We start from the raw sequence: 27,174 nt of genomic DNA, 5'->3' as shown, positions 1-27,174 counted from the left end.
AAGAGAGTGAAGGGTTATGGGGAGCGAGCAGGGAAGTGGAGCTGAACCCAAGATCAGATCAGCCATGATCTTATTAAATGGCGGAGCAGGCTCGAGGGGCCAAATGGCCTACTCCTGCTCCTATTTCTTATGTTCTTAGCCATGGATGGTTCATCCTTCTCTTGGGAGTCTTTTTTTCTCACTGGAATATATCTTTGCTGAGAGTTATGAAATATCTCCTTAAATGTTTGCCACTACTTAACTGCCGTCTAACCCTTTAATCTATTTTCCCAGCCCACTTTCGCCAACTCTGCCTTCATACATTTGTAATTGCCTTTATTTAAGTTCAGGACACTAGTTTGAGACCTAGCTTTCTCACCCTCAAACTGAATTTGAAATTCTACCATGTTATGATCACTCTTCCCAAGGGGATTTTTTACTATGAGAGCATTGATTAATCCAGTCTCATTACACATTACCAGATCTAAAATAGTCTGCTCCCTGGTTGGTTCCACAACGTATTGTTCTAAAAAACCACCCCGCATCCACTATATGAATGAACTCTTCCTGAAGGCTACCTTTGCCAATTTGAATTGTCCAATTAATATGAAGATTAAAATCACCCATGATTATTGCCATACCTTTCTTACAAGCCTCCATTAATTCTTGGTTTATTGTCTGTGCTACAGTGTAGCTACTGTTAGGGGACTTATAGACTACTCCCACCAGTGACTTCTTTCCCTAATTATTTCTTATCTCCACCCAAACTGATTCCACATCTTGAAAATAAACTCTGTTTGCTTCATAGGGCATCAATACAAGTTGACAAGATAAGGTCTGAAACAAAACAGTTAGGGGCTGACATTGCCCCTCTGGAAAAGGCCTGTTTGTGCCACTGGGGTGCAAAAGGGTTTTCGTCTGGGTGCAGCAGCCCGGAATTGCCCTCAGGGATCACCATCTTTTTTCTGTGTCGGGTGTCGGGTCCGGTCCGGGGGCGGGGGGGGGGGGGGGGGTGGGGGGGAGCGGTGTCGGGTCCGGACCGGGGGCGGGGGCGGGGGGGGAAGCGGGTGTCGGGTCCGGTCCGGCGGGGGGCAGGAAGCGTGTGTCGGGTCCGGTCCAGGGGTGGGGGGGGAGCGGGTGTCGGGTCCGGTCCGGAGGCGGGGGGGGGTGGGTGGTGGGGGGGAACGGGTGTCGGGTCCGGTGCGGGGGCAGGGGGCGGAAAGCGGGAGTCGGGTCGGGTCGGGAGGAAGCAGGAGCTGGCTGTGGGAGGAGCCTTATTCACGCAGCCCCAGTGAGGCCATTGGGCCAGGGCTAGGGGCTGTGTGCTTCGGGCCCCTCCCACACAGTTTCGGGCGCCTGGAGCTACTGCACTTGCATGCCCACTATAGCGCGCATGTGCAGAGCTCCCGGCACTGTTTTCGGCGCAGGGTCCTAGCTCCGCCCCCTACAGCTCCTGCTGCGCTGCGTCGAGGGCCAGAGGACCTGCAGGGAGGTGGAGAATACGGAGGTTTTTTTTAGGTGCACTTTGTGGCGCGAAAAACGGGCGTCCAGGTCGGGACTGCGCCGTTCTAGGCGCGGCTCGAAACTTGGGCCCATTACAACTAACTGTGAGCCAGGTATCACACGTGCAAGAAGATTTGGCTGATGGAAATGGATTTGTTTGGTTTGATCATCTAATCTTACTTGCATGGCAGATACCCAGAATAACCTCTACAGAGAGCCACTCAACTGACACCAGTTATGGGAGCATCATCAAGTAGATCCTTGGGAAATGCCTGAACTATTACCATCTCCAGTACTGAATATAGACTGGGAGGTGTTCAAGGCTCAAAAATCCAATTTAGGCACTGTCAATTTGTACCAAGGGCTGCAAAATTATGGGATTTCATATGAAACTGCTTGTTGAAACATTGATAGTTGTCTGCGGTACAACCTCCAAGTCCCAAAATGAGGTGAAAACATAGTTTGAAATGGGATTATTTATTTTTCATATTACCCAGATGAGGTGAATAATCGGAATAGAAATAACAACCCAAATATTTCCTTTCTTCTGTGATAAAACAATGATGCAGTTAGAATGTGCCTTTAAGTCCATGTGGAATAGGTGAGTAGTCAAGTGTGGCACAGGGAATTATAATGAATCTATATACATGCCCAAAATACAATCCCAACTAAAAAAATTGAGAGAAATAATAATTTATGCAGTATGTTGTTTACCGTACACTACTTACTGGGCTAGGGATAGAGTCAGGATCAAGTTTCTTCTGTTGAGGTCCAGCTAGCTGTGCACCAGTTGCTGGGGCCCCTGGATAAGCACCAGGATAATTTGGCTGAAACCCTCTTTGCTGCCCTCCATAAATACCTCCTGGAGAGAAGAAACACAAATACTGGAAACTGCAATTCATTTCCCAAGATCATATAAATTAGATTACATGAATCCTATGAATCATTCTTGTTTGCAATGTTCAAGAAAACAATAGTATTTTAATAGCTAACAGTTTACCATAAACAGATTCAACTTTTATCCAAAAGGAATAATCTTAAAGTATATTCTGCTTTATAATAACTACAGAAATGTACAAAATTATTTCCACTTTCAATCTATAACTTAATTTTTTAGCAAAGCACATCCAATCAAGAGCAGCAATCAGTCTACTGGTGTTTTTTGTCTGATCGATTCCACTGCACATCAGTATAAAAGATTACAACATTTAATAATTTCTGCATGTTTCTGACTGCTTGGACTCATCATTTAAGCTAGAATTAACTCAATGGCAGAAAATAACCCATCAGTGCTTTTGCTCAACACAGTCATGATGGGTCCAATTATATAGTGCAATACAGAATGCCTAAACAGTTTGCAGCTCTAGTGTGTGAAAGAAATTTGCAAGTAGTTATATTTTATGAGAATGGGATCCATCCTTCCCTGGTCCTTTTAGGTGCTTTTATGTTCTTTCAAGCTCATGAATAAAAAGCGATTACAGACCCTTACTGCTATGGCATCCTGAGCACAAGTTTCATTGGTTCCACTTCACATATTACAAAACATTTATCAAAGCTATAATCAAACTTAAAAAAAAAACATTATGTCGCAACAAAAATTGCTCTGCAAATCATTAGCAAATATCATGATCAAAGGTTTAAAGTCACAGACTTATACTTTAATGTCAAATTGTAATTTCCCCTTAGTTTCATTGGTCTGTTCCATTAATGATTCCATGGGGGTGAATTTCTGTGGCAGTTCTCCTGTCATCATGCCAATCTCAGCCTCACACATCATAAATTAAAAAAATGGTGTAACTTAATTTGGTAATCAAATTTAAGTAGCTGAATCAATACAGTGAACTTTAGGAAACTGCACCTGGAATTTCCGCGTGAAAGAAGATCAACGAAAATCCCAGAGAAATGCATTTACACGTTTTTTGGGGGTTTCTGCTGATCTTCCTCTGAAGTTACAGCAGCAGATCGGGAAAAACCCCTTGGGAATTCTAGGGCTGGAATTTTGCCGACTGGATGGGTTCGGTGTGGGCAGTGGCCATGGCGGGTCTTGACGCTGCTTCTGGCTCCATCCGACTGTTGAAAATTAACTTACCTTAATGGGGCCTATTAAGCCCACCCAGCGCATTACCCGGCCCAATGAAATGGAGTGGCTCGAGCTGCACCCAGGTTCTTGGAGGGAGTCAGAGCACACAGGGAGATCCTCTTCCCTTCCCATGGGCGGAAGAGACCTCTACAGGCGACCAGGACAACTTGGTTGCAGAGGAGGTCACAAGCAAGGAAGTGGTCAGGAGGACCTGGGTGTAGTGGCGCAAATGTTTCAATGATCTCATTAGATCAGGAAACGTTAGTACAAAGCCACACTCAACGCTCATCACATCTCCATCACTCTGCCTTCCCTACCCTACTCCTGCACATTTTTACTCACACCAACATGCCTTGCACCTCCACCCATCTCTTTCGCTTTATCTACATTATCACATCCCCATCTCACTAGCCACCCCTCACACTCACCCTCATCTTAGTGCAATCATATCAACTAACAACACACAAGGGTAGCCACTTGGGTGTTTTATCCAATGTTTATGTAAAGTTTCCGTTAATGTGGTGTCAAACATAAAAATCTTTATTTCAACACTTTCTGGTCTTGGACAAATCTGTGTGCACCTTTGGAAGTGGCTTAGTGAGTTGTAGTGAATAGTGAGACATAATGATACCCCCTACCTACCCCCCGCAAGGGTGATTAGTGTGAAAGGAATGGCTTGGTCATTGTAAGGATACTTTATGGTGTTGGTGTGGGGTGGTGCCAACCTGGTGCATCATGTGGCAGCCATATGGGTATACAGTGTAAATTTAACTAAATCTGCCCATGATGAGGTTAGCTCTGGCCTCCTGGGCAGCAATGTGGTTGGGTGCTGATGCCCAGTGTCCTGTGCAGCATCAGGTGATTGCGGAGAAGGTTGGTGAAGTGGGGCTTTCGAGCTCTGCTATAATTAAAGGGTTAAGAATGGGTCTCGGGACTCAAAAGAGCTAATAAGCTTTTGCAGTGCTTAGCTTTTTATGTGGCTTAATGGGCAGTTCAGATAATAACACGTTGACTTTGCAATGACCAATGGATGTAAGCTGTGTGACTTGGAGATTGAACCATGGGGGCCCAGGAGGGCAGGAAAGCAGAACAATGGGACAGAAGTGAAATGTTAACATGATACCATCTGGCCTCAACAAGGGGTCAGAAGTAACACGTTGGAGAAACTCCATCTGGTATGAAACATAGGCAAATAATTGTGTGACACAAAAAGGAATTAATCAATCAGCAATTGTGCACGCTGGCTTTACGCCAATTACACATAGGAGGATCGGCACGAGGTTGACATGCATCCTTAAGTGTATAAAAGATTGTTGGAACTTTGTATCATCGGAGAAGCCTGGCTACAGACAGAGAGCAGGTGGTTTCCCCACCGGTGCAAATAAAAATTATTTGAATCTTTGAACCCAGACTTGGTGTTGAGTGTTTATTTCAAATACTCCACTACAGTTGGTGTTGTTGGTGCTTCTGGTTTTGGGGCTCATCATTCTGAGGACCAGGTGAGACAGTATAAATGGCACCCAAGTGGATGGAATAGATGGCAGATGAAATACAGATGATGATGAGAGAGCTTTTCCAATGGGGTAACAATGGATGGAAACTTTACTGCAGACACTTGCAGCCTGCAGAATCTGTGCTGGAAATGGATTGAGCAACAGCTTCTGCCTGAGGAAAGTGATCAGCTGTCAGGTGAGAGCTTTTACTGTACATTTGATGCTGTCAAGTAATCAGCTGAAGCAATGGCCACGGAACACCCGCCTCAGGTTGACAGACGTGCTTCCCAAGCTGCGAGAATCCAGTGGCCATGCAGGGAAATTTTAAAAGTGAAAAAAGGCTCTTAAGTGCCTGTAAACTACCTGCTAATCATCTCAATTGGGTGCCCCGCCGTTACTGGTCGGGTCGACTCCGTGATGACAGACACGCCTGGGGGAACGGCGCATGGGAGTGAGATGACAGCATGTTCCCACTTTCCCACCCGATCCGCCACCAATTGTGCCAGTTACCACCCTGGAAAATCCGGGCCCAGGTGTTGATTTTAATATGGGATACATTAGCTCCCTGCATTTCAAAAAAAATGCTATTGAATCAGGGCTCAATTTAAAAGAATACTGTTTGAGACTTTATTTTTGAGCATCGTCTCTATATATATTATCACATGGAATTTCCAGAGAAATTCTTCCTATCTCCTGCCAGAGAAATGGCATGAGAGGCAAATTCTACCACAATAGGCTTTCTGTCTGTAATCCTGTAATATTGTGTGAAACACTTCTTTACGCAAAGGGTAGTAGAAGTGTAGAACTCTCCCACAAAAAGCAGCAAATGCTAGCTTAATTTATAATTTTAACTCGGAGATCGATAGATCTTTGCTAGACAAGGGTATAAAATAATATGCAGCCATTGCAGGTGGATGGAGTTAAGATACAGATATTGAATGGTGGAACAGGCTTGAGAGGCTGAATGGACTACTTCTGTTCCTATATTTCTATATCATGTAACTGTAATATCAAACAGTCCCTATAACTAATCAAGTTCAGAATCAGATATCTTTCCCTTGAACCCAGCAAATTCCAGAACCATGTAACTAAGGAGAAATCAAATTCCATAACATCCTCTGTACTGTCATTTCTGATTAGTTAGGTCATAAAAACAACCAATCATGTTCTGCCAGTAATATTTCTGTAACATACAGCTTCCATGACAGTTCCTTAGCCATCCCATTAATACCTCAAAAATAACATTTAGATATAACAAAGACATGAAAACAACTCAGAAAAATTGAATAGTCTTATCCATAATCTTACACATCCCTTCCAATCGCTGCAACAATTTTTACCTACATGGCCTGACCTGGCCCACTGGACCACACAGACAACCCCAACCTCAGGTGCACCCCCTGCCCAGCTGTGATTTAACTGGAGCAAAGTATGCAAGAAAGAATGTGGACAGAGAGCTCATTATCCCCTCTGTGTGCTGGATGCCTTTTGCACATTCACAAGGAAAATAATATACCAACAGTGTGCCCTTAGTCTTCATGCTTGACTCGAATGCGGCAACCTTCACCTCACAGGCACTGGCTTTCGCTTTGGACCTCAGGCCACCGACTTTACTCTCACCAGTTTCTTACCACTTCTTCTCACTTAACATGCCCCAGTCTCTTTACTACAAAAGATGCTGGAATCTGAAATAAAAACAGAAAATGCTGGAAATCTCAGCAGGTCAGGCAGCAGCTGTGGAGAGAAAGAGAGTTAACGTTTCAGGTCGATGACCCTTCGTCGACCTGAAACGTTAACTCTGCTTTTCTCCACAGATGCTGCCTGACCCGTTGAGATTTCCAGCATTTTTTGTTTTTATTCCAGTCTCTTTACTCTCAGATTCTAGCATTTTTTCTTTCTGGGATAAGCATAAGACTTCTTCCTTCTCACTCACCACTTATCCTGCACTTCCCAGACCCTGGCCCACTTCTGCTTTAATCACTGGGCCCAGGCCTGACCTCTGTTCCACTCCCCAGGCTTCAGCTAGGACCCTGTTCCACTCCCTGGGGCTGAAAAAGACTTTCAGGCAGCTCGTTATATCTTGGTAATTTGAGTTTATAATATTAGAATCAGAATTCTTTACTGGGTATTTATTTTAATTTATATTATTCATACTAGTTATTTATATAATTTATATGTATTCAACTATTGGATGTATATATGGTACTTGATAATACTGGAAGAATTCCATCCACCCAATGTTTATTGATACATAAATTAAGAAAAAATGACCATAGTTATCCACTGTGCTCTGCAAATCTGATTGGTCAAAAATCTGATTGTTAATATATTGTTGCTCATATGGTAACCAGGCACTAATCTCCATGTCGCCAATTGAATTATAATACTGCAGCTTGCTCCTGAGCTCTAACCTTGCTACTTCCTAGAATCTTGAGCCCCAAGCCTAGCCCTCTGCTCCCTCCTCCGATCTAAAGCCTAAAGCCTGAGCCTTAGCATTCTGCTCAGATACATTTGTCGCAATGATCATTTCTACAAAACCTATTTCTCAAAGCTCCAATTAATCAGAACAACTCAAGAATTATTAAAAATTACAGTGCATTCAAAAAAAATAGAAATTTGGGGTTGCTATAAACTTTAAGTAAAAAGAAATACTTGAATTTATATAGCACCTTTCACAACCACCGGATGTCCCAGAGCACTTTACAGCCAATTAAGTACTTTTTGAAGTGTAGTCACTGTTGTAATGTAGAGGCCGATTTTCATCGAGGCCTCCACCCGCCCAAGTGCCGCCCAAAGTGCCGCCGATGGCCGCTGAGGTACTGGACTGTACTTTGGGCAGGATATTCATGGCCGAGGTCCCTTGAAGGTCGGCGGACGGCAAATCAACGACGTATGCCGCCAATCTGGGTGGCAGCGGGCGGGAGGTCTCATTCTCGCCGGCAGAGGCGCTTGCCACCCAAGTGCCGTCGAGGATGGAGTCGGGCCCACGGAGGGTCGAGGAGCTGAAAAAAAAAAATCAATACTAAAAAATAAAAAAAACTATCCGAAGATCTTCAGGGGACCCCATACAGGTAAGTCGTTGTTGACATTTTTTTTTAAATGTTCACTTATCTTTTGTTCAGGTTCTTCATACTTACCGTCGGGGACAGATCAGCCTCCAGCCAGCGGTCCACCCCCGTTCTGCTGCCGAGTCCTGCCGGCTCCTGCCCGCAGGAATCTGGGAGCTCAGCGGGCACTCAGTTGCGCCACTCGGCCGTCCGCTGACGTCAGCAGGCGGTTCCCGGCGGCTCTCCCCTCTCGCCCACTCTAGCCCAAATGGAAAGTGGCACTGGGTGGATCAAGAAGAGCAATGGTGGCGGGAGTGGGTGGCAGTCAGCGGCAGCGAGTGGTGAGTGATGAATTTTGGCCCTGTAGTAACTAAAATATTACTGTCACATACTTTTATTTTCTATTTAATGCTTTCTTACATTTTAGCTCCAAGTCTTCTCTGTCCCATAAAACCAACCTGTGATTTATTGAAGCACTATTACTAGTAGTGGTGATTTTACTGACATTCTTTTCTAATGTGAAAGATCCATAAAACATAGCCACATGTGTGTGAGTCAAAACAGTCTTTCATTCCGGTGAATGAATATATGGCTCTCAGCATATCAACAACGGCATATGCTGTTCATTCTGCCACATGGTACTCCTGGAGCAACATTAAATAAGTCTTTAATTCTGGTTCACCATGTTTTGACAGTTAAAAGTCACATTTAATGTATGTGAGCAGAATTTAGGTAGGGGTTCCCCAATTTGCTGCTGTAACTTCAGTAGCAACTCAACAGAAACCTTGGAGAAACATCAATTTTTGCCATTTCTCTGGAGTTTCCATCATTCTTCTGCTAAAGTTACAGCTAGGGAGATCGGAAGAACCCCCTCAAAAGTTCCATGCAGACATGATGGGGCACTATATAAATTCACTTATAATCTGCACACATGTGAAATAACAATTACCAACAATCGTCACAAAATAAATGCTAATTGTTTGCTTCCCCCACCCCAGGCTTTCTGAGATACGAAAAACCTTAAGTCTATTTTAGCCCTATATATCAGGTGAGAATGCACCTTGCTGAAGTAGATAACCTTTTTTCTACACTGCTAGATTGGCAACCAACAAACTAAAACCAGATTATCATCTAATTTACTATTTGCGGGACCTTACTGTACAGGTATTGGCTGCCACGTTTGTCAACAGTGACTAATTTCAAAAGTAATTCATTGGATGCTTTTGAATGTCTTGATACATGATGGGGCACGATATAAATTCAAGCTTTTTCTTTCCGTATAATGTGTTATCGTTGGCAATTTGCTAATAATGCAGTCTGCATTCCACATTTCACAACAGCAAACATACTGTTCCAGATAAAATTTCTGATTACAATGTGAACACATCCCTTCCAGAACCAAGCCAGTCTAATTTTGATTGCTCTTGTGATATTATAGTAACATCTGAAATATCTTTAATGTACACTACTTGCCATCCTTAAAAAGACAGCTGTGCCATTTGGGCTGAATTCAAACATTTCAGACTACTATCATGATAATGCATTGTTCATGAATACTGTAAGATTAAAATCAAAAGGAGAGTATTTACCCTGCTGTGGTAAGTACCCAGTCATAGAAGGCTGGCCTGGAACCTGCTGGTAACCAACATTGCCTTGATTGGGTCCAGCAAGACCAACGTGCATGCCTACAGGGGAAGGAGCAGCCATTCCAGGGGGCACTGTCGTTGCTGGGACACCAGGTGCAACAGGCAAACCTTGGGATGTAGAAGATGAAATAGGAGGTAAAAATTGTTGTGCTTGAGATCCTTGGAATGAAGGCCGGAGTGGTGGTCCAGATAGTGATGGGGCACTTTGTGGGGGTACTTGAGAAGAACCTAATCAAAAGAAAAAAGATATGCTTTAAACAAAACTTAATTGAAAAGCTTGTAGTTTTGAAAAATCCGAATGTTTCCAGAACATTAACAGTAAAATTGGAAAATTGATGCGTACTAAATGCCACATAATGAATATTTTGCATGTGCTCAGTGACATACTTAAGCAGTAATTAACAAACTGTACATCTACAATATTTACACAGACATACAACAATGCCAAATTTAAGCCAAATTTTATTTAATTAGACTATATATATATGTTCACTGTTAATGTTCTGGAAACATCCGGATTTTTCAAAACTATATATATATATGTTTATATATATATATTATATAGAGGACTCTAAATAAACAAGCTTGACATCACTGTTGACATTAGCTTTAACACCGGTCTTATTTTACAGTTAAATATAAGTAATTCCGCAAGTGAGTGAAAGCACTACACATTTAGTAAGTTTTCATGTGCTATAGAGCTGAAGAATTCTGTTAACCTGGTTGAGCTCATTACTGTCAGAATTCCAGCAAAGTAAGGGAAAAATGCACCATATTGCAAGGCTTAGGTGACAAGTGTGCAATGCATTCCGCATGCACACATACAGCAGGTATGAGGCACAGGCAACTCTGCATATCTGCAGTGACAGGTGAACAGTTACACAGTAACTTTAGAATCTGTCAAAAATATTTGTCGAAATTAGGTTTTCATTCAGTCATCCCTCAAATAGTCATGACTGAAGAAGACCTTTATCTATTCACTGTGGGGCTCATGAGACGCGAGAGGCCTGTGGAGTGAATGCCAGAATGGTGTGACATTTAGCCTCGGTGAGAGTTCAACTTGTAGTGTAGAGAGTTCAACTTGTAGTGTAATTGGACAGGAGGTAAGAGTGGATGAATGCAGGGACCTTTTCCTAATGCTCAGTAAATCACTGGAATAATTTGCATTAGGAGTCCCTCTGAGCAGAAGGAGAGGGCAGGTAAGTGACCTGCTGTTTTCTTCACTAAAGTCCCAACAATCCTTTGCTGGATTATTTTCTCTTACTGACCTCCTCCACCTACTAATGAAAAATGGCTACTGGTCTTTATTTTAGGAGAAAGACAAAGGTGTGAGATTTAAGGGAGGAAGTTTTGCCTATTCCAGAAATGATAACTGAAGGGATATTTGACCAGAAGCTATAGGGTGAAGACTCTTAAGTGAGACATTTTTAATAATGAATAATTGTGTGAACTAAGTAAGTGAGTTGGATTTTTGCAAGAGTTAGGTGCTAGTGGAAGTTCAGGCTAGCATTCGTAAGTTAGTTAGACACAAAGGAGTGGCAGTGCAGGCAACCCCCATGATGTGTGTGGCGTGTGTTATGTGAGGCATCATGTTTTCAGGGGAAATACAATATGAGTCTCTGGAGCAGATGATCTCTGTGCTCAAGATCCAATTAGTCACACTCCACAGCTTCCCCCTCCCTCTTTAGGGTCCCCCTTCAGGCTTGACTTTGCAGAGGAGCAACCGGATTTTCAGCCCTCCCCAATCTGCAAACTGCCTGTCACTACTCGATTAGTGCTGGCAGCTTGCCAAAATTATTCTAATGAGGCCAAACCCTAAAAATTGGTCAGGCCTTGTACCAATTCCTTCAAAGCAGATAGAGGGTCTGCTTCCTGCCTGATGGAATCGGACAAATCTACCCCATGGGGTCTAACACTAGTATTTCTAGTTAGACTTAATGGTCCTGAAATTATATTGTGGAATTTAAGCATATTAATGTGTTCATCTGAAACTCTTCTCTCCACTCGAAAGGCCAAATGGCTTACTCTTGCTCCTATACAAAAAGTAACTTTCTCTGAAGTTTCTATTTTCAGCAATTTCCTCCAATCTAATCATTTGTGTGTTATAAGGGAAATTATTCAATGTAAAATATTTTTAACTTTCATGAATTCTGGAGGAGTAAATTATCTGTTTCATGCATAATGCTAAAAAAAAGTTAGCAACTGTAGAGGTTCTGAGCTGCTGACATGGTGTTAGCAATGCACTCAGTATGTTTTATTAAGACCTCAGACATCCTAGGATCACCACAGGAGTCTAAGATGAGTTTCCCTTTGATTTGTTAAAGCAGTAGGAAAGAATTAAATGCATCAAAACATATTATGTCCCTCAGAAAATCTTACACTTCACATGGATGTGAAGTCACATAGAGTTTAAAAATATGCCAATTTCTTCAAACTCCACTCTTATGCCCTTTTTGGCCTCACAGTTCAAAAGGCTGAAGAAATTGTAAGGTGAGGGAGTGAACAAGGGGCAACTACAGAAAAACCATCTAGAACCAGAAACCTATTGAAACATAAAGATATGAGTAAGTCTCTCATTTCCTGTCTTTCTATCTCTGTCACTCCCCCTCCTCACACACCCAAACAAATATTCAACTGGTTTGTTATGTTACTTCATAAAAAAAACTCACCATAGCCACTTATTTGCATGGCACCAAGCTGATTAGTGACTTGCTCTGTGAATACAGGTGGTGCAGTATTTTGGTAGATTGACTGCGGGTGGGAACCATGGGATTGAAAGGAAGGTGTCTGACCACTGCCTGGAGAAGGAGCTGCATAGCTGGAATTAAATAAATATTAAAAAATAAAATATTAAGATCATAACTACTAAGTCATCCCCAATCAGTTTACTTTTAATCCATTCTTCAATATTGGGCAATTTAATGATGCATCTATTTGTACTAACTGAAATGCAGCCGTTTCTCTGATTGGTCCCCTTGGTGGATAAGCCATACCCTGCAGTTCCTCTGGAATGTGTAACTGGAACCGCCCAGCCCAAGTTCTGAGTGAATTTCCAATTTGTAATTCGATCCATTTTTACTTCAGAAGCCACAGAGGATAGATCTCCCCATAAGCCACCAAGTTCCAGCCGAAGTCCATTACCCCAGCATAAGTACATCCCTCCGCCAGCTGAAGACCCTTACCCCAGCACATGTGCTGCCTCCCACAGCCGAAGTCCATTACCCCAACGTAAGTGCATCTCTCCACCAGTTGAAGATACTTACCCAAGTGCAAGACCTAACCCCTTCACCCCCCCCTCCCCCTCTCATAGATAGGGCATTGTGTGCAGATTGTTAATAGGGTTATTGGGTATGAAGTGACTTGTGACAGTGTCGTGACTTCTGGATTTCATCCATCCCAACGATGTCCCTTGTAACACATGCACCGAGCTTGCACGCATCAGGAGGTAGGAAGAATGTGATCCGTCTTCTCTGAGTTCCCTCTCTCCCCTCCGATCCCCCCCCCCCCCACCTGTGTCTCTCTCTTCCCTCCCCCCCCTCTCGCCAGGCTCTCTCTCTCTTCCCCCCCATCCACCCTACCCAAGCTCTCGCCTGCGCAGAAGGGAGATTTAGTACAAATGTTACTCCGCAATTTAATACACATACATTTTATTGAAAATCTAACTTTAAACTTTTTGGCATGTGGTGCACTTTTGAAAAAACTGAAACCTGCTATAGTATCAAGCCCTGCACTCTGCAAGATGTAATGGTTATGCAGCTTATAAAATACTGGGCAGGGTGATTCGAGGCAAATGGTTATGCAATAAAACCTCTGGTGCACCATTATAAAAGTAATGCAGCATGCTTAGGTCACTCTCTTAAGACATATGCAGGGTTTATTCAGTTTTATAAAAACGAGGCACAGAGTGTGCAAGTATAAAATGGTGTTCTGCATATGCTATATTGTGTGTTGTGGCAAATACCTTGGCATCTGGGTTCCAGGATTATATATTCCATTCTGGAGGCTAGTTTGGCCAAACTGGCTAGGAGCAGGTGGCAGATGACCAGCAGAAACTGAAGGTCCATGAGGTGATGATGCTGGTTTTAAAAGCCCTAAAAATTGAAACATCCATTAACACAAGCCTATACTTAGATAACTAAACTTTTTGAAGACAGTAACAAAGCATAGAAAATAAATACACGTAAAAAGTCTGCAATGTAAAACAATACATTTTCCCACAAATATGAAAAACTTAAAAGGTTTTCTGGGTTTTTAGATTTCTTCAATTCTACAGATACAATACAATCTACTCCTGACAATTCAAAGACACTTTTTGTGCTACAAACATTTGAATGATGTATTAATTTGAATTATATAATTTAAATGACACAGCAAAGTGGGGATTTGGTGTTAGAAATAATCTGAATTAAGCAACTTTGTTGTATGAGAAGTAGACTCTAACGTTTGACACAAAAATAAAGGTTTGGAATTTCTGTTCAAATTACATTGATTTCCCGACAGAATTACAATGCAATGGGAGCCAAACTGCTGGCTCCCTGCTCACCCCTGCTGCTTCTGGGAACTGTGAGATGACAGTTCAGGCAGACTCTCAGAAAGTGTGTCTAAATCTCAAGCAATCAATTGACATCAATTTAAACATCATGATTAATCTATTGCTTAATCTCAACCACCAAACATACCAGATAGACCAAGGTAATTCAACCTTGGCCTAAAACTCCTGAATAAGTAACTTCTAAATTGTTAATTCTTCTGCTCTCAGACCCATTGTTTCTTGTATTCTTTATAAGGGGAATAATAGCTATAGCTCTCCCATTAAATATGATGCTAAATCTTCTTCTTAGGCAGACCCCTGGAGTCAACACACTAAAATGAGTTCTAAGGTGATGAGACCAATGTGGGATCTACTATCGCTGTCATTGGTGGGGCACATGATGCTAAATGGCAACAAAGAGGATGGAGATTTCTTTGCAATTTCTGAATATGGTCAGGGCAGCGACGAGATTTTAAAGTCAGCAGTAAACACCCCTTAATAATAATTAGCTAAAATTATATATTCTGAATTTCCTCTTCAGTTACACTGATAAACTGAAGCAACTAGTAAAGGTGGAATTGGTGGGATATGTGGTGGGACTCACCCTCCTGACAGTCTTTGAATTACATAACAATGGAAGGGAGGAAGTGGAAAAAGTGCCCGATTACCTCCCAGTAGAATTTCTCAAACTATAAACAAAACAGGGGCAGAAGCAGGTCCATCCCAAAATTCTGGCCTCACCCTTTCACCCACTCCCTCCCCACGCGCTCCCTCCCCACACAACCTCCCACCCCACCACCCCACCACCCCCCCTTCCCTCCTCCAGACTTAAGTCTCCCATCTGCCCTCTCAGGCTCAGGAATTTCAGTGCCTGCGTGTCCTATTGTTGCTAGCCTGGTCACTCGGAGGTACGGGGTCAGGACATAATTTTAAACTTTTTTCAAGACTATTTCTCAAAACACATTACCTGTTTGAGCAGCAGAATATGGTTGACCTGTTCCACCATAGTGGCCGTAATGAGGCTGTGGCGCTGCTGAACCAAAACCAGTAGGATATCCTCCCATTCCAGGTTGAGCTTGAGAATAAGGCGGTGTTGTAACATAACCTTGTTGACTCATTTTTGTTCAGAATATGCTCATTCCTTAAATAACCTAGATCCTTGAGAAACCTAGTTGGGGAGGGTGGGAGGGGGACAAATACAAAGTTATATTTTAACAGATTACAGAACAATCCAGATCCTGTCACTCTGAAACCTCCATTATAAGAACATAAGAACATAAGAAATAGGAACAGGAGTGGGCCATATGGTCCCTCGAGCCTGCTCCGCCATTCAATAAGATCATGGCTGATCTGATCATGGATTCAGCTCCACTTCCCCGCCTGCTCCCCATAACCCCTTATCCCTTTATCGTTTAAGAAACTGTCTATTTCTGTCTTAAATTTATTCAATGTCCCAGCTTCCACAGCTCGCTGAGGCAGCAAATTCCACAGATTTACAACCCTCTGAGAGAAGAAATTTCTCCTCATCTCTGTTTTAAATGGGCGGCCCCTTATTCGAAGATCATGCCCTCTAGTTCTAGTCTCCCCCATCAGTGGAAACATCCTCTCTGCATCCACCTTGTCAAGCCCCCTCATAATCTTATACGTTTCGATAACATCACCGCTCAGTCTTCTGAATTCCAATGAGTAGAGGCCCAACCTACTCAACCTTTCCTCATAAATCAACCCCCTCATCCCCAGAATCAACCAAGTGAACCTTCGATGAACCGCCTCCAAAGCAAGTATATCCTTTCGTAAATATGGAAACCAAAACTGCACGCAGTATTCCAGGTGTGGCCTCACCAATACCCTGTATAGCTGTAGCAAGACTTCCCTGCTTTTGTACTCCATCCCCTTTGCAATAAAGGCTAAGATACCATTGACCTTCCTGATCACTTGCTGTACCTGCATACTATACTTTTGTGTTTCATGCACAAGTATCCCCAGGTCCCGCTGTACTCTGGTGTACTATTATCTGGACAATTTCCTGCACCAGTACCCCAGGTCCCACTGTACTCTGGTGTACTATTATCTGGACAATTTCCTGCACCATTACCCCAGGTCCCGCTGTACTCTGGTATACTATTATCTGGACAATTTCCTGCACCAGTACCCCAGGTCCCACTGTACTCTGGTGTACTATTATCTGGTGTACTATTATCTGGTGTACTATTATCTGGACAAATTTCCAGATCGCTCAATCATGTATGACGATAGAAGGAGACTAAAGCAAATAGCAGTGAAGAACCAAACCTCGGCAAGTACTGTAAATGCAATTGATTCGGCGTTCGGCAGAGCGGTACATGACAGGGCCTATCCGGCTGCATTCGCAAAACTTGTGGCTACCCAAAGTCCGCCAGTGGGAATGTATCCGACTTCTCCGTCTGGCAGTCCAAGGGGCCAGCATCGCAAGAGGAGCAGCGCGGGAGGTTAAAGGATGGCGGCAGCAAGTCAGAGTGGTGGCAGAGCATTGGGGGCCAGCTGGTACAGGGGCAGAAGGTAAAACAAAGAAGTACAAAGAAATCGAAGGGGGACGTCACAGCCAAGCGGGTAAGTGATTGGCTGGTGGATTGATGAGTATTTTAATCTTTTTTTTCTTCTTTTTATTTCCTTATCAGTAGGTAACATTTGACATTGTTGCCAAATTAAGTTAATTTAAAGTTAAGTCATGGCAGGAGAGCCCAGACCCATGTCATGCTCCTCCTGTGCTATGTGGATGGTCAGGGACGCTCCCAGTGTCTATGACTGCTATGTGTGCAGGAAGTGTGTCTAGCTGCAGCTCCTGACAGACCGCATTGTGGCACTGGAGCTGCACATGGATTCACTCTGGAGCATCCACGATGCTGAGGATGTCATGAATAGCATGTTTAGTGAGTTGGTCACACGGCAGGTAAAGCTTACTCAGGCAGATAGGGAATGAGTGACCATCAGGCAGAGCAGTGGAAGGAAGGTAATGCAGGGGTCCCCTGCGGTCAGCCCCCTCCAAAATAGATACAACACCTTGGGTGCTGTGGGGGGGATGACTCTTCAGGGGAGGGCAGCAGCAGCCAAGTTCATGGCACCATGGGTGGCTCTGCTGTATAGGAGGGCAGGAAAAAGAGTGGGAGAGCTATAGTGGTAGGGGCTTCTATTGAAAGGGGAATAGATAGGTGTTTCTGCGGCCGCAATTGAGACTTCAGAATCCGTGGTGCAAGGGTCAATGATGCCTCGGAGCGACTGCAGGGCATTTTGGAGGGGGAGGGTGAACAGCCAGTTGTCGTGGTGCATATAGGTACCAATGATAAAGGTAAAAAATGGGATGAGTTCCTACAAGCTGAATTTAGGGAGCTAGGAGTTAAATTACAAAGCAGGATCTCAAAGGTAGTAATCTCAGGATTGCTACCAGTGTCACGTGCTAGTCAGAGTAGAAATAGCAGGATAGCTCAGATGAATATGTGGCTTGAGGAATGGTGCAAGAGGGAGGGATTCAAATTCCTGGGACATTGGAACCGGTTCTGGGGAAGGTGAGACCAGTACAAACCGGATGTCTGCACCTGGGCAGGACCGGAACCAATGTCCTGGGAGGAAGTGTTTGCTAGTGCTGTTGGGGAGGGTTTGAACTAATGCGGAAGGGGGATGGGAATCTATGCAGGGAGACAGATGGAAGTAAAATGGGGGCAGAAGCAAAAGGTACAAAGGAGATAAGGAAAGGTGGAGAGCAGAGAAATCAAAGGCAAAAATCAAAAAGGGCCACATGACATCATAATTCTAAAAGGACAAAGAGTGATAAAAACACAAGCCTGAAGGCTCTGTGTCTCAATGCGAGGAGCATTCATAATAAGGTGGATGAATTAACTGCGCAGATAGCTGTTAACGGATATGATGTAATTGGGATTACGGAGACATGGCTCCAGGGTGACCAAGGCTGGGAACTCAACATCCAGGAGTATTCAATATTCAGGAAGGATAGACAGAAAGGAAAAGAAGATGGGGTAGAGTTACATAGAAACATAGAATCATAGAAAATAGGTGCAGGAGTAGGCCATTCGGTCCTTCTAGCCTGCACCGCCATTCAATGGGTTCATGGCTGAACATGCGACTTCAGTACCCCATTCCTGCTTTCTCGCCATACCCCTTGATCCCCCTCGTAGTAAGGACTACATCTAACTCCTTTTTGAATATATTTAGTGAATTGGCCTCAACAACTTTCTGTGGTAGTTGCTGGTTAAAGAGAAGATTAACGCAATAGTGAGGAAGGACATTAGCTTGGATGATGTGGAATCTGTATGGGTAAAGCTGCGGAACACCAATGGGCAGAAAACGCTCATGGGAGTTGTGTACAGACCACCAAACGGTGGTAGTGAGGCTGGGGATGGCATCAAACAGGAAATTAGGGATGCGTGCAATAAAGGTACAGCAGTTATCAGGGGTGACTTTAATCTACATATAGATTGGGCTAACCAAACTGGTAGCAATACAGTGGAGGAGGATTTCCTGGAGTGTATAAGGGATGGTTTTCTAGACCAATATGTCAAGGAACCAACTAGAGAGCAGGCCATCCTAGACTGGGTCTTGTGTAATGAGAGAGGATTACTTGCCAATCTTGTTGTGCGAGGCCCCTTGGGGAAGAGTGACCATAATATGGTAGAATTCTTCATTAAGATGGAGAGTGAAACAGTTAATTCAGAGACTAGGGTCCTGAACTTAAGGAAAGGTTACTTCGATGGTATGAGACGTGAATTGGCTAGGATAGACTGGCAAATGATTTTAAAAGGGTTGACGGTGGATAGGCAATGGCAGACATTTAAAAATCACATGGATGAACTTCAACAATTGTACATCCCTGTCTGGTGTAAAAATAAAACGGGAAGGTGGCTCAACCGTGGCTAACAATGGAAATTATGGATAGTGTTAAATCCAAGGAAGAGGCATATAAATCAGCAAGAAAAAGCAAAAAACCTTAGGACTGGGAGAAATTTAGAATTCAGCAGAGGACGACAAAGGGTTTAATTAGGAGGGGGAAAATGGAGTACGAGAGTAAGCTTGCAGGGAACATAAAAACTGACTGCACAAGCTTCTATAGGTATGTGAAGAGAAAACGATTAGTGAAGAAAAATGTAGATCCCTTGCTGTCAGAATCAGGTGACTTTATAATGAGGAACAAAGAAATGGCAGACCAATTAAACAGATACTTTGGTTCTGTCTTCACTGAGGAAGACACAAATAACCTTCCGGGAATACTAGGGGACCGAGGATCTAGCGATAAGGAGGAACTGAAGGAAATCCTTATTAGTCAGGAAATTGTGTTCGGGAAATTGATGGGATTGAAGGCCGATAAATCCCTGGGGCTTAATAGTCTGCACCCCAGAGTACTTAAGGAAGTGGCCCTAGAAATAGTGGATGAATTTGATGATCATTTTCCAACAGTCTATGGACTCTGGATCAGTTCCTATGGACTGGAGGGTAGCTAATGTAACACCACTTTTTAAAAAAGGAGGGAGAGAGAAAACGGGTAATTATAGACCGGTTAGCCTGACATCAGTAGTGGGGAAAATGTTGGAATCAATTATTAAAAACGTAATAGCAGCGCATTTGGAAAGCAGTGACAGGATCGGGCCAAGTCAGCATGGAAAGGGAAATCATGCTTGACAAATCTTCTAGAATTTTTTGAGGATGTAACGAGTAGAGTGGACAAGGGAGAACCAGTGGATGTGGTGTATTTGGATTTTCAAAGGGCTTTTGACAAGGTCCCACACAAGAGATTAGTGTGCAAAATTAAAGCACATGGTATTGGGGGTAATGTATTGATGTGAATAGAGAACTGGTTGGCAGAAAGGAAGCAAAGAGTAAGAATAAACAGGTCCTTTTCAGAAGAGCAGGCAGTGATTAGTGGGGTACCACAAGGTTCAGTGCTGGGCCCCCAGCTATTTACAATCTACATTAATGATTTGGCCGAAGGAATTGAATGTAATATCTCCAAGTTTGCAGATGACACTAAGCTGGGTTGCAGTGTGAGCTGTGAGGAGGATGCTAAGAGGCTGCAGAGTGACTTGGACAGGTTAGGTGAGTGGGCAAATGCATGGCAGATGCAGTATAATATAGATAAATGTGAGGTTATCCACTTTGGTGGCAAAAACGGAGGCAGAATATTATCTGAATGGTGATAGATTAGGAAAAGGGGAGGTGCAACGAGACCTGGGTGTCATGGTCCATCAGTCATTGAAAGTTGGCATGCAGGTACAGCAGGCGGTGAAGAAGGCAAATGGCATGTTGGCCTTCATAGTGAGAGGATTTGAGTATAGGAGCAGGGAGGTCTTATTACAGTTGTACAGGGCCTTGGTGAGGCCACACCTTGGAATATTGTGTACAGTTTTGGTCCCCTAATCTGAGGAAGGACATTCTTGCTATTGAGGGAGTGCAGCAAAGATTCACCAGACTGATTCCCGGGATGGCAGGACTGAGATATGAAGAAAGATTGGATCGACTAGGCTTATATTCACTGGACTTTAGAAGAATGAGAGGGGATCTCATAGGAACATATAAAATTCTGACGGGATTGGACAGGTTAGATGCAGGAAGAATGTTCCTGTTGTTGGGGAAGTCCAAAACCAGGGGTATAGTCTAAGGCTAAGGGGTAAGCCATTTAGGACTGAGATGAGGTGAAACTTCTTCACTCAGAGAATTGTGAACCTGCGGAATTCTCTACCACAGAAAGTTGTTGAGGCCAGTTCGTTAGATATATTCAAGAGGGAGTTAGATATGGCCCTTACGGCTAAAGGATCAAAGGGTATGGAGAGAAAGCAGGAATGGGGTATGATCAGCTGGTGGTGCAGGCTCGAAGGGCCTACTCCTGCACCTATTTTCTATGTTTCTTTGTGTTGACATTGTGGGGGATATCTTCGGCACCAGCATTACCAATTTAAGCAATATCATTGCAAAGGCTGTCTGAGAGTGAGGCATCTCCGGCGCAAGTGTCTACAGATGAGCAAGCGAGCTGCGACACACCACGTGGAGGATAAGAGTTAGACTAGCGCGGATCCAGATACGCAATCCGAGATGCCAGAGGAGGAAGTGTATGGACTGTACTCCTTCATAACCAAGAGTAAACCAATTTTGATTAACGTGAAGTTTAACGGGTTACCGGTATCGATGGAATTGGACACGGAGGCGAGTCAATCGATCATGAATGAGAGGGCATTTAATAAGCTGTGGGATACTAAGAGGCCCAGGCTGAGCCCTGTTAATATCAAGCTGTGTACGTACACCAAAGAACTGATAAAGGTGATTGGCAGTGCACAAATGAATGTGTCATATAACGGTGCGGTTCACGCGTTACCACTGTGGATTGTTCCAGGCAATGGCCCAACGCTGCTCGGCAGGAGCTGGTTGGAGAAACTCAGATGCGACTGGAACGACATCAAGGCTTTGTCATCGGAGGAAGATACAGGTGCCCAAGTATTGAGCAAGTTCCCCTCACTGTTCGAACCGGGTATCGCCAACTTCACAGGAGCCAAGGTGCAGATCCACGTGGATTCAGATGCAAGACCCATCCATCATAAAGCTCGGGTGGTGCCGTATATGAGGGAGAAGGTCGAAATTGAACTGGACAGATTCCAGCATGAAGGGATCATATCACCGGTCGAATTTAATGAATGGGCCAGTCCCATTGTTCCTGTGCTGAAAAGTGATGGCACAGTTAGAATCTGTGGAGACGACAAGGCTACGATCAACAGGGTTTCGAAACAAGATGAATACCCATTACCGAAGGCTGATGACTTGTTTGCGAGGCTAGCCGGAGGGAAGTCGTTCAAAAACTGGACTTGACGTCGACCTATATGACGCAGGATTTGGTCGAGACATCGAAGAGACTTACGTGCATTAACACGCACAAAGGACTGTTTATTTACCACAGGTGCCCTTTCGGGAGTTCGCTTGGCTGCAGCAATATTACAGAGGAATATGGAAAGTCCACTGAAGTCCGTTCCCAGAACCGTCATATTCCAAGATGACATCCTGATCACCGGTCGTAACTCCAAGGAACATCTGAACAACCTGGAAGAGGTTCTACTGCGTTTGGATCGAGTGGGACTCAGACTGAAACGTTCGAAGTGTGTCTTCATGGCCCCGGAGGTCGAATTCCTCGGGAGGAAAATCGCCGCTGATGGCCTCAGACCTACTGATGTGAAAACCAAAGCCATCAAGAATGCACCCAAGCCGCAGAATGTCATGGAGCTGCGTTTGTTCCTGGGTCTATTCAACTGCTTTGGTAACTTCCTCCCTAAATTGAGTACCTTACTAGAACCACTGCAAATGCTATTGAGAAAAGGCGACAACTGGGTGTGTGGCGCATGGCAAGATAGAGCTTTCGAGAAAGTCACCAATCTGCTTTGCTCAAACAAGCTGCTGGTACATTATGACCCATGTAAACATTTAGTTTTGGCCTGTGATACATCGTCATATGGAATTGGTTGCGTACTCCAACAAGCCAATGAGCCGGGGAAACTTCGCGTATACATCCAAAAGTCTGTCTAAAGCAGAAAGAGCCTACAGCATGGTAGAAAAAGAAGCTTTAGCGTGTGTGTACGATGTTAAAAAGATGCATCAATACCTATTCGGTCTGAGGTTCGAATGAGAGCCCGATCACAAGCCGCTCATTTCATTGTTTTCCGAGAGCAAAGGTATCAATACCAATGCTTCATCCTGCATCCAAAGGTGGGCGCTGACATTATCTGCCTATGATTATGCCATTCGCCACAGACCTGGCCCAGAAAATTGTGCTGATGCTTTGAGCCGGTTGCCGTTGCCCACACCGGAGGTGGAAACGCCACAACCGGCGGATCTAATGTTAATCATGGATGCTTTTGAGAGTGAAGGAACCCCTGCCATGGCTCAACAATTTAAGACCTGGACCAGCCAGGACTCAATTTTATCTGTGGTAAAGGGTTGCATCCTCAAAGGGGATTGGTCTGCCATACCTAAGCAAATGTGCGAGGAGGCCAAACCGTACATTCGTCGCACGGACGAACTGTCTATTCAAGCAGATTGCATATTGTGGGGCAATCGCGTTGTAATACCCAAGAAAGGGAGAGAGAAGTTTGTGCGTGAGTTACACAGCACACATCCTGGTATAGTGATGATGAAGGCCATCGGCAGGTCCCATGTATGGTGGCCAGGAATTGATCCTGAGCTGGAAGCATTCGTGCATCAGTGCAACACTTGCATGCAACTCAGCAAAGCACCAGTGGAATCGCCGCTGAGTCTGTGGTCGTGGCCATCCAAACCTTGGTCCAGGATCCATGTAGATTTTGCAGGTCCCTTCCTGGGCAAGATGTTTTTAGTGGTGGTGGATGCTTATTCGAAGTGGATAGAATGCATAATCATGTCATCCAGCACGTCCACGGCAACCATAGAGAATCTCAATGTCATGTTTGTGACACATGGTCTGCCTGACATAGTGGTGAGCGACAATGGGTCATGCTTCACCAATCAGCAGTTTCAGGTGCTTGTGAAACTTAATGGCATAAAACATGTAAAGTCAGCACCATTCAAGCCTGCGTCCAATGGGCAAGCTGAACATGCAGTACAAATTATCAAGCAAAGCATGAGGAGGGTAACCCAAGAGTCACTGTAGACCCGCTTGTCCTGCATACTACTGAGCTACAGGACAAGACCCCACATACTCACAGGAGTCTCGCCTGCTGAACTCGTGATGAAAAGAGGTCTTAATCCCAAGCTATCTCTGGTACACCCGGATTTAAATAATTATGTTGACTACAGAAGACAAAGTCAACAAGGGCACCATGATCGCACGAATGTGTTACGCGAAAGTTCTGTTAATGATCCTGTATATGTGTTGAATTATGGTCAGGGTCCCAAATGGATCGCTGGTACGGTCATGGCCAAGGAGCGCAACAGAGTATTCATTATTAAGCTCAAGAATGGGCAAACTTGCAGGAAACACATGGATCAGACAAAGCTGAGGCACACAGACGAGCCAGAACAGTTGGACAAAGAAACCATCGACGATCAACGCACCTACCAGCAGTCTTCAGAGGACTCAAGGGTCATCAGTGAACCTGGAATTTTCATCACGGACTTGTTCAATAAAAATGGACTTGCAATTCCTGACATGGCCACTGCCACCCCCAACAAGTCAGTCATCCAGCCATCAGCCACAACAGACCCCACACACTCACCCAAGGCTGGAATCGAACTGAGACGGTCAACTCGGGAGCGCAAAGTACCGGACCATCTCAACCCGTGAAAGACTGTGATAAGATCTCAGAGTGGGGTAGTGTCATGTATGTACATTTTGTCTGTAGCCACCAGATGGTGTCATTGTTGGAGGTCACTGAGCAGCACGCACATGGTGCTGCTCAGGTATAAAAGGCTAGCCATTTTGAGAGTCAGGCACTTTTGCCTAAATAAAGCAGAGCCAAGGTTATACCTTGCTTAGTTAAACAGTACTCAGTTTGAACCTTTATTGCATACTTAACAAGGTGAGGCTAGGAATGGAAGGTATACCTCGTGTTTGATACAGATTGTTGATAGATTAATGATTGGGAGGCAAGGGAGTCATGCATTGAGAAGTGTGAGGGGCTAGTGGTGCAGTGGGTAGGAGATGGCTTTTGAAGATGCATTCACTGAACTTGAGCAGTGGTCTGAGTTCATGAAGCTTCTTTGGGCATTGGAGCTAGGTCATGGGGGCGAACACGCTGGCAGCGACGGCCTTGGTGATATGAAATAAAGACTTGCATTTATATAGTGCCTTTCACGACCACCAGACATCCCAAAACGCTTTACAGCCAATTCAGTGCTTTTTGTTAAAGTGTAGCCACTGTTGTAATCATCATCATCATAAGCAGTCCCTCGAAACGAGAATGACTTGCTTCCACGCCAAAAAAAGAATTGAGTCCACAAGTGTTTCAATGAAGGACCGAATATTCCAGGTCCTGAACTACATCCTGAAGGGTGGAAGATGCCTGTGCATGAATTTTTTAAAGCGTGTGGTGGCCGTTGCGCACCAGCCACCACACGGGCTTGATAGATCTAGGTCTTGGTCCAGTGGCAAAGGTTATCTAAGACGACTGGAGACCTGCTCTGCTGCACGGACCTAGTGTGCACACATATCGCAGTATTGCGTGCGGCCCCTGGGCCCTCGCCTCTTCTGGCCCCGAACTCATGCCTCTCCTAGATTGATCACGTCCCTCTACAATCTCTCGCTGCTCCTTCGCCCCGACCTCGCCACTCCTGCTGTACCTGCCTACACTCCAATCACTGATCTGCACCTTGATGACGTCCCTCTTCACTGTCTCTTCATTGCAACAGTCTTTGTTAACAGTCTGCCTCACTTTCTCTCTCAGCTCTTCTCCCCTGCACTGGAGTGTCAGCCTAGACTTTTGTGCTCAAGTCTCTGGAGTGAGGCTTGAACCCACAAACATCTGACTCAGAGGATGCTACACATTGAGCAACTGGATGTCACTTTGTGGTCCTGTATCGTTCTTTCTGAAGGGCCTCCTGGCCCCTGTGGGTAGAGGACCTCGTTTGCAGCATTGGCCCCGTGCCTAGATTATCATTTTTACTTTAGTTCGGTCCGTTTCAGTGCTGTTGCAGGGATGAATACCTGATCGAAGAGATTCACACATTGAGTTGCACGAAAGATGGATGACAACAAGTTCAAGAACTTTGGAGAGGAAAAGAAGGTTGGAGATGGGGCGGTAAGGATAGAGGAGTTGGTTGAAGGTGAGTTTTTTGAGGAAGGGAGTGATGCTGACACTTCTGAAAGTGAGATAAACAGTAATTGAGGAGAGGGAATTATTTAAAATGTTAGCTAGCATGGGGGCTTTGAAGGAAAGTTGGGTGCCAGCAGTTTAGAAGGAATCGGGTCAAGGGAGCAGAAAGTAGGTCTAATGGACAAGCTGAGCTCAGAGGAGGCACGAGAGATGATATAAGAGAAATGAGAGAAATATGTGGATTGTGGGCTGGGTCAGATGGCAGCTTGGGGGAGGTTGTTTATCTGCTTGCAGAAGGTCACACATAACAGGCAGTAGCCTATGCAGACCAAACCGGTCACTCCAAGACCATTGACTCCTTACAGGGAGGCATTGGAGATTCTGAGGTTGCAAGCTATAGATGGAGTGGGGAAGGGCGAGGTCTGATGCCTCCACCAAGCTCATGGCCAGTATCATCCTTTGTTTTTCATTCTTTATCTCATTATGCACTCACTCATTCACTCTCTCACATGCAGGCATATACTACAGCATAACAAACTAGAAGGTTTTGGCATTCAAGCTGTTTCAAGGGATGTTTTACTACCAGCAGTTTAAAATATGTTCTTCTGCTCCAACGGTAGGTAGTGGCAAAGTCCGATATTCAGACTCAACCAAGTCCCCTCTTCTACAGAGGCAAACATCAACACAAGATATGTTACTCCATGAGGTCAATTAGTGAATTGCAAAAAAAGAAAAACAAAGCACGAGGAGAAAAAAGTGCAGGTGGAACTAGATGGATGACTGGAGGACTCCTTCAACTGCTGAACCCAGGGATTTGTATCTCATAGAGCTGGTTTGGCAGCTCAGCGTCAGTTTCACTGCAGTGTATGCAGTCATTTGAAAGTTTATCAAGCAGCCTTCACAATTAGGAGTATCTAAGAAGGATTCCAAAACATTTGTGTCAAGGCTGCATGATCACCTGACCGAACTGCAGACAACCAGGGTTGTCTACAGCATAGCTCCTTCGTTGAGTTTCTAATCTCAGGCAAAGTTTCCATAACAAATGCATTAACTAGGGCTCTAGAAGCCTTGGGCTCAACCTACAGCACTCTGTCTTATTTGGATCCAGCATCTTGGGAATAAAATTGAGTCAGATGCAACGTTCG

The 27,174-nt window shown here is 44.3% G+C and overlaps 1 protein-coding gene across 1 annotated transcript in view; it reads right to left on the bottom strand.

The window, feature by feature from the left end:
* sec24d (SEC24 homolog D, COPII coat complex component) overlaps nucleotides 1–27,174 on the bottom strand; it is a 339,975-nt gene that overhangs the window by 303,054 nt on the left and 9,747 nt on the right. The window contains exons 2-6 of the mRNA XM_070864059.1: nucleotides 15,247–15,447; nucleotides 13,710–13,839; nucleotides 12,418–12,566; nucleotides 9,692–9,976; nucleotides 2,211–2,344 (exon numbers count right to left, since the gene is read on the bottom strand). Coding sequence (XP_070720160.1) covers nucleotides 2,211–2,344; nucleotides 9,692–9,976; nucleotides 12,418–12,566; nucleotides 13,710–13,839; nucleotides 15,247–15,397 — 849 coding nt within the window. The 5' untranslated portion in view covers nucleotides 15,398–15,447. The remainder of the gene's footprint in view (nucleotides 1–2,210; nucleotides 2,345–9,691; nucleotides 9,977–12,417; nucleotides 12,567–13,709; nucleotides 13,840–15,246; nucleotides 15,448–27,174) is intronic.

The sequence above is a fragment of the Pristiophorus japonicus genome, chromosome 2 (genome assembly GCF_044704955.1).
Source record: "Pristiophorus japonicus isolate sPriJap1 chromosome 2, sPriJap1.hap1, whole genome shotgun sequence".
Lineage (NCBI taxonomy): Eukaryota > Metazoa > Chordata > Chondrichthyes > Pristiophoridae > Pristiophorus > Pristiophorus japonicus.
This window is presented reverse-complemented; position numbering and strand designations above follow the sequence as displayed.